Source organism: Zeus faber (assembly GCF_960531495.2).
Source record: "Zeus faber genome assembly, chromosome: 4".
NCBI lineage: Eukaryota > Metazoa > Chordata > Actinopteri > Zeiformes > Zeidae > Zeus > Zeus faber.
In genome coordinates, this window is record NC_137191.1 from 10,318,016 (window position 1) to 10,326,381 (window position 8,366).

The following is an 8,366-nucleotide window of genomic DNA, read 5'->3' on the forward strand; positions in this document are numbered from 1 at the left end:
TGGACACAAACATCAGGTTGTCTGACCTTGGTGTGCACCAATTCCAGGGGCTGTGTGGAAATCAAAATGTATGGGTGTGTGTGCCTGCGTGCGTGCGTGCGTGCGTGCGTGTTTTCACGGAACACATGCGAAAGCACAAGTCGCGATTCAAGCAACCAGGCAATAATATTTCACTATTGGACCCAAAATAGGTTCATGCAGGTTTGGCCCTAGTGTGCTTTTGTAAATTAATGTCAGACGTCATTTATTAAGACGCACTGGGAACCATGCACTCACGTACGTACGCACACAGACACAGACACAGACACACACACACACACACACACACACACACACACACACACACACACACACACACACACACACACACACACACACACACACACACACACACACACACACACACACACACACACACAGCAGTGTCTTCCACAGGTTTATTAGTGGAGGGTTTTTAACTGTGATTTCCGAGCTTGGCGGCTTGGCGTCTCCGCCCGGCCCCTCGTGCTCTGACTGCTCCAGCTTGCGAAAGCAGCGGGAGGAGTGTCAGACACACACTCCAGCCGCCCGCTCGGGGGAAGCCTTAAGTGCTGTACATGTGCATGGCAGTCATTAGTGTTCACGGAGCCGGTTATTATTTATTCAATGATGTACCGGGAGGGAAAAAAAAAATAAAATAAAAGGCAAGGCAATATCAACAACCCCATTAAACACCAGATGTGCTGTCAACACTCGGAAAGTTATGTTTGTACGATTCTGAAGAGGAGAAGAGAAAACACTATCACTCGAAACACGACTTGTGAGCTGTTGTGTAGAGCAGACCGTACCGGGAAAATGTGGATATCAAATATTTTTACACAATTATATTCCAAACGACAGCTTTCTAATTACAGCCTCAGATTTTAACATGAATTACTGATCGCATTTTTTTTTACCATTTTCCCTCTGATGTCCTATAAGTGAAAACTCCTCTCGAGTCATCTCTAATCCGTAAACACTACACAAACACACACTGATAAACACGTTGCCAAACACACGCACATAAACAAACAAAAACTCGCACACGCACACGGACACGCACACGCACGCAGCAATGCACAAACACAGTGAAACACTGCACGTGGCTGAATGTGGGTTATCCTGCGGAGAGGGCAAACACATTATATTTAAGCAGCGATAACTGAAGGAAGCAGCAACACTCAGTGTGCATCGCTTCACTCCCCATTAACACGTGGACAACAGTGGGTTGACGTGGGCTTTCAATCCCCCGGCATCCACCGGCTGAGAATGGTAGAAAAAAATACAGCATTGTATCTTCAAGGGTACAAAAGCACTGTCCCATTGACAAAGGGCGAAAATATTTAGCAAATTCTTACCGTCTTTGTGCCAGTGGGGTTTCTCGCCACGGAAAAATACACAGCTTGTGTAGCCCTCAAGGTACAAGGCATTATTTTATTTTCTCAAAGTGAAGAACTTGGGCAGACTACACAGGACAGCACTAAATGGTCCGATGCAACGAAGATGTATCTTTATTCAATTTAGCCCTTTTAGGCGCATTTCATTCATGTGTATTTGACCCTATGTTATAAAAATAAATACATTAATACAATTACACTTATATATGAAAACATCTTTATGAATATAGCCTTACCTAAAAAAATATGTATAGATATTTTTTGTCTTGAAATGGTTCATTCTGGAAATAGAAAAAAAAATGTAATCAATCAATCAATGTCATGCTACACAAAATTATCCAATAGATAGAAAGACGAGTGACTTTCTACCATTCGCACCTTGACAAAGTAGTCAACGTTAGTCAAATTAAACTCCTTATCCCCATTCCATTTAATTGGGAATAAAATCAAAATATTAAAAGTTTGTGGCGCTCGGAACGGTGCTTCACGGGTCTTCAAAGAGCTTGACACGATGGATTGAGTTGTTCTTGAAGGGAATTGAGAGCTTTTCTGCTCTGTTCCGCGGCGTCCTGGTGAAAGGAACACCACCCTAATGACGGTGTTTAATGGAGAACTTGAGTTCAGTGAATCACGAAAACACACACACACACGCACGCGCACGCGCGCACACACACACACACACACACACACACACACACACACACACACACACACACACACACACACACACACACACACACACACACACACACACACACACACACACACACACACACACACACACACACACACACACACACACACACACACACACACTGGTATCTAATATCTGGCAAGCAGCCTGTCCCGTGTTCTGTTAATCCATTTGGGTGGAGTGTGAAAAAGGACAGATAATTGGGTTCACTGCTGTTGTATTTTTAGTCCCCATTTCTCCACGAGCCATTTACAAAAGACCGGGGAGGAGGAGGAGGAGGAGGAGGAGGAGGGGACTGAAGAGAGAGGGGGAAGACAGGAGGAGAGAGGAAGAGGGGGAGCGGGGAGACCAGGGAGGAATGCGGGTCGGGATGAAAGGAAGAAAGAAAGAAAGATAGAAAAAAGAAAGAAGGAAAGAAAGAAAGAATGACTGACCAACAGATACAAAGGTAGAATGAACCAACAAACGAAAGGAAGGAAGGAAGGATGGAAGGAAGCGGGAAGGAAGGAAGGAAGGAAGAACCGAACCAATAGGCAGAGCACGTCTGGCAGAGCGCTCCTAACAAACCTAACGTAATGTGGGCAGAAGCGCGTTAACAACCTGTGGAGGCCAACACAAGGAATTATATTTGGTGAATAGTGACGAATCTGGAGGAGAGAGAGAGACTCATTGAGTCACTTCGCTGGAACTGACTCACCGCGACTTAATGAGTTGCCTGAAAATTAATTTATTTATTTAATTCCTTTTTAATCTTTTATTTCAAACACTTTGCTAATGCACGCTGGGAGATTAGTCCTATGCATTTATCCCATCCCGGCGGTCCTTTAACTTTGCAAATTTGCGATGTAGAAACCTGCAACATCCTCACACCAGAGGGGTGGAGTAGCTTGGGGTGGTCATCCAGAGCCGGCACTCCGCCCTCCAGGGATTCCTCCTCACCCCCAAAAAGATCCCTGTCTAACTAAACACAAATGCTGCCCATAATAAACGGACAGAGGTATTCCACTCTGTGTGTGTGGGTGTGTGTTTGAGATAATTATAATGAACATCTGAAACACACACACGCACACATATAGACACACACACACACAAACACACACTAATTGGAAAAGACGTGTTTTGTCCACGGAGGTCAGGGTCAGATGAGGCTAATCTCGCAGGAAGTGTGAGCAGAACTGAACAAAAGAAAGTCGCCGCGGTGCGAGAGCGGCAAAATGTCACAAAAGAGAAATCTCTAGCGCCGTCAAAAGCAGAACAGAACACGAAATAAAGAGGAAAATATGAACAAAGAAAAAGAGCCTTTATGTCAGCCGACCCCCGCTATCACTTTACTTTCCATTAAAATGGTCTGATCCCGACATCACGTGTCTCCTTTACTTTATTTTGAACGGCAGCAAGACAGAGTGTGCAGACACACAGGCGCACACACACACTCTCACACACACACACACACACACACACACACACACACACACACACACACACACACACACACACAAACACACACACACACACACACACAGACAGACACACAGACACACAGACACACACACACAAACACACAAACACACAAACACACACACACACACACACACACACACACACAAAAATGCTCTCTCTCTTTCTATTGTCACATCTGTCACCTTTATGCCCCCCGGCAAACACAGCCCAACCTTGGACATGAACACGGTGAATCCGTATACCATAGACACACACGTACAAACACACACTGGCACACACACACATACACACTGGCACACACACCCACACCCACACACACACAGACACACACAGACACACACACACCCCCAGACACACCAGAGGGGGCACAGTAAATATGCGTTTGGTCGATAGCTGTCTGCCATGGAAAGAGGCTGCTGGTGTTTCTGCTGATCTGGTATCAGCGGCTCACTTCTGCTGAGATAAAGGCTTTGGATCTGATAAATCTTGTCATGGACTATTAGGTGTGTGTTTTGTGTGTATTTGTGTGTGTGTGTGTGTGTGTGTGTGTGCGTGCGTGCGTGCGTGCGTGCGTGCGTGCGTGCGTGTGTGTGTGTTTTTGCATACGTGCATGTTTTTCGTGCATTTCCAATAATGAATGACATTGAGAACTGTTGTGTATCAGTGTGTCTACAAAAAGTAGCGAACGACTGACAGTCTGCTGTCAGTTGTTCGCCACCGAGGCTGCTTTCACCTTACCGTGGAAGATACAATGACATTACTACTGACAAAACGACTGACATTACTGATGTTACTAATGATATTATCTACTAATATTACTGCTGGCATTACTCATTACATTACCAATGAATTACTGATGTTACTACTGACACTGCTAATGACATTGCTACTGACATTACACTGACATTACTTTATGACATTCCCTATTGACATTACTGCTGACGATACTACTGACATCACTTCATGACATTCCCTACTGACATTACTACTGACGTTACTACTGACATCACTTAATGACATTCCCTACTGACATTACTACTGATGTTACTACTGACGTTACACTGACGTTCCTACTGACGTTACTACTGATATTACAATGATATGACAACTGACGTTACTACTGACGTTACTACTGACAATACTTCATGACATTCCCTACTGACGTTACTACTGACGTTACACTGACGTTACTACTGAGGTTACTCCTGATATAACACTGATATTACAGCTGACGTTATTACTGACGTTACTACTGACGTTACACTGACATTACTACTGACGTTACACTGACATTACCTAATGACATTCCCTACTGACGTTACTACTGACGTTACACTGACGTTACTCCTGATATTACACTGATATTACAGCTGATGTTACTACTGACATTAATACTGACATTATAACTGACATTACTACTGACATTACAACGGACATTACTACTGACATTACTACTGGTGTTACTGCTGACATTACACACGTTGCTCTGGGTGTGTGTGTGTGTGTGTGTGTGTGTGTGTGTGTTGCTCTGAGAAACGTACGTTGCTCTGTGACATGGCGGCGCCCATTACCTTCAGACATAACTACTGATATTACTGATCCTATTACTGACGTTACTACTGACGTTACTACCGACGTTACTACCGACGTTACCTACTGATGTTACCTTCAGACATAACTACTGATATTACTGATCCTACTACTGATGTTACTACTGACGTTACTGCTGACATTACTACTGACGTTACTACTGACGTTACTACCGACATTACCTACTCATGTTACCTTCAGACATAACTACTGATATTCCTGATCCTACTACTGACAATACTACTGATGTTATTACTGACGTTACACTGACATTACTACTGACGTTACACTGACATTACTTAATGACATTCCCTACTGACGTTACTACTGACATTACACTGACATTACTACTGAAGTTACACTGACATTACTTAATGACATTCCCTACTGACGTTACTACTGACGTTACACTGATGTTACTACTGAGGTTACTCCTGATATTACACTGATATTACAGCTGACGTTACTACTGACATTACACTGACATTACCTAGTGACATTACTATTGACATAACACTGACATTGCTACTGACATTACACTGACATTACTCCTGACATGACTACTGATATTACACTGACATAACTTCTGACGTTACTCCTGACATTACACTGACATTACTCCTGACATCACTACTGACATTACTACTGACATCACGTCCACACACAGTCAGGAGCGGTCTAGTGCACAGACGGTTTAAAAAGTGCATTAGCGCTGTCCAGCACTTCCTATTTCCACTGTGGTCAAAGGATCTTTTTTTCTTGAGCTCCCCCCAGACACACACACACACACACACACACACACACACACACACACACACACACACACACACACACACACACACACACACACACACACACACACACACACACACACACACACAGTGCAGCTTAAATATTAACAGGATGTTACACAGCTTTCAGTCTCAGCCATTTTCCATTTTAGATAGATCCAGTAACCAAACCAAAAGGCTGAAAGGATGCATGTGTGTGTGTGTGTGTGTGCGTGCGTGCGTGCGTGCGTGCGTGCGTGCGTGCGTGCGTGCGTGCGCCCGCGCGTTCTTTGTGTGCGCGCACGCCAAAATCCATGTTTGAAGTGAGATTGCCTGCTACAGTCTGGTGTTTTGACATAACAATAATTTAAAAAGAACGAACAAATGGATCAACACATTAAACGGAACGGAAGAAAAAGCTTGAGTCGAAAAAGTTGGGAGAGAGATATCAGCCTCTGAATTGGAAGGATGTGAAATTAAGGTGCCCCTAAAAGGCCTTAATTACCAACTTGCACAGATGTGTGCGGTCAAACACACACGTTCTGCATCTTTTTGCCGTCAGTATACAGTATGCGTGGGGAACCGCTCAAAGTTCCAAATGAAAACATTTCCGAGGCCTCACCGCCAAAAAAAAAACAAAAAAACAAAACACAGAAATATCTTCCCAACTTTTAAAAAGTGGAAACGTTTTTGAGGTATTGAACCCCTCATCTCACCCGCAGCCGAAACAGGCCGGCTCAGTGTTTCGAGAAAGCAATTTTGCGAGCCAGGAAAGTGATAAAAATGGTCTCGTTCCCGGAAAATCCGTTGGTTTTTTTGGCTCCCTCGCCCTCTCGCTGTCTCTCTGCTTCTTGCCGTGTTTGGTTTGGTGACGGGTGGAACCGTCCCGTTCAACTGCTGTTATATTTCTGTCGACGTGACGGCGCCACACGCTGTCACGGCCCTAGGCGTCAGCCTATTTAAGCAGCCGATCCCCTCCTGCCCGACCTGCTTTACTTCCTGCTTGACTTCCTGCTTGACTTCCTGCTTGACTTCCTGCTTGACTTCCTGCTTTACTGCCTGCTTTACTGCCTGCTTTGCTTTCTGCTTTGCTGCCTGCATTACGATCTGCGTTGCTGCCTGCTTTGCTGCCTGCTTTACTGCCTGTGTTGCATCCTGCGTTGTATCCTGCGCTACGATCTGCGTTGCTGCCTGCGTTGCTTCCTGCATTGCTGCCTGCGTTGCTGCCTGTGTTGCATCCTGCGGTGCATCCTGCGTTACGATCTGTGTTGCTGCCTGCATTGCTGCCTGCATTGCTCTCCTGCGTTGCTTCCTGCGTTGCTGCCTGCCTTGCTGCCTGCCTTGCTGCCTGCCTTGCTTCCTGCCTTGCTGCCTGTTTTACTACCGGCTTTGCGTCCTGCTTTGCTGCCTGCGTTACTGCCTGCGTTGCTGCCTGCATTGCTGCCTCCGTTGCTTCCTGTGTTGCTTCCTGCGTTGCTGCCTGCTTTACTGCCTGCATTCCTTCCTGCTTTCCTTCCTGTGTTGCTTCCCACTTTGTTTCACGCTTTACTATGTGCTTTGCTTCCTGCGTTGCTTCCTGCTATGCCGCCTGCTTTGCTGCCTGCTTTGCTGCCTGCCTTGCTGCCTGCTTTACTACCCGCTTTACTACCTGTGTTGCTTCCCGCTTTGCTGCCTGCTCTACCACCTGCTTTGCTTCCTGCTTTGCTTCCTGCTTTACTACCTGCTTCACTACCTGGTTTGCTTCCTGCTTCACTACCTGCTTTGCTTCCTGCTTCACTACCTGCTTTGCTTCCTGCTTCACTACCTGCTTCTCTACCTGCTTCACTACCTGCTTTGCTGCCTGCTTTACTACCTGCTTCACAACCTGCTTTGCTGCCTGCGTGCTTGCTGCGCTCCCTCCACCTCCCCCTGCGTCCACCATCGTATTTGAGCTCATCACTTCTGCATTTCTTCGCTCACTCACTGTGCCTGTGTTGATGAGCAGCGCAGCCCAGACACCAGCCTCAGATGACGCATCATAAATAAATGAAAATGTTCTAAAGTCATTTGACAGTCCGTCGGAAATGTACAAACTTTGTACTTTTTAAGGTCACTCACTGAAGTTTTGTTCGGGCAAACCATCTCAAACGAACTCGCTAGTCCTTTTCATTTGGTGTGATCGAGGGAAGACAAAGAGGGAGCGGGAGAGGGAGCGCCAACACTTACCCAGCCCCTTTCGACCCCGGCGGCGCTCCTCTGATTGCATTAGAAACCCTGGATGCAGCGAGAGCACGGAACAAAAGCAGACCAAACCTCCGTGTGACGGAGCCGGCACGGTCGGCCACCGGCGGAGAATGACACAGGCTTTATTGCTTTTCATGGGGTCGCCGTCAATAGGCAGGTGTTCTCATCGACGTTCGGCGTACAACATGGTGTCATGACGCGTTCATGTTTTTC

General features: G+C 45.9%; 1 protein-coding gene across 1 annotated transcript; it reads left to right on the top strand.

Moving 5' to 3' along the window:
* Window positions 1–4,933: 4,933 nt before the first annotated feature.
* Window positions 4,934–5,367, top strand: LOC307229057 (uncharacterized protein; the record flags this gene model as incomplete). The annotated part of the gene is made up of 2 exons (XM_079998930.1): window positions 4,934–5,027; window positions 5,243–5,367. Coding segments are annotated over 2 exons (219 nt in total), but the record flags the coding sequence as incomplete, so codon positions are not given.
* Window positions 5,368–8,366: the final 2,999 nt, after the last annotated feature.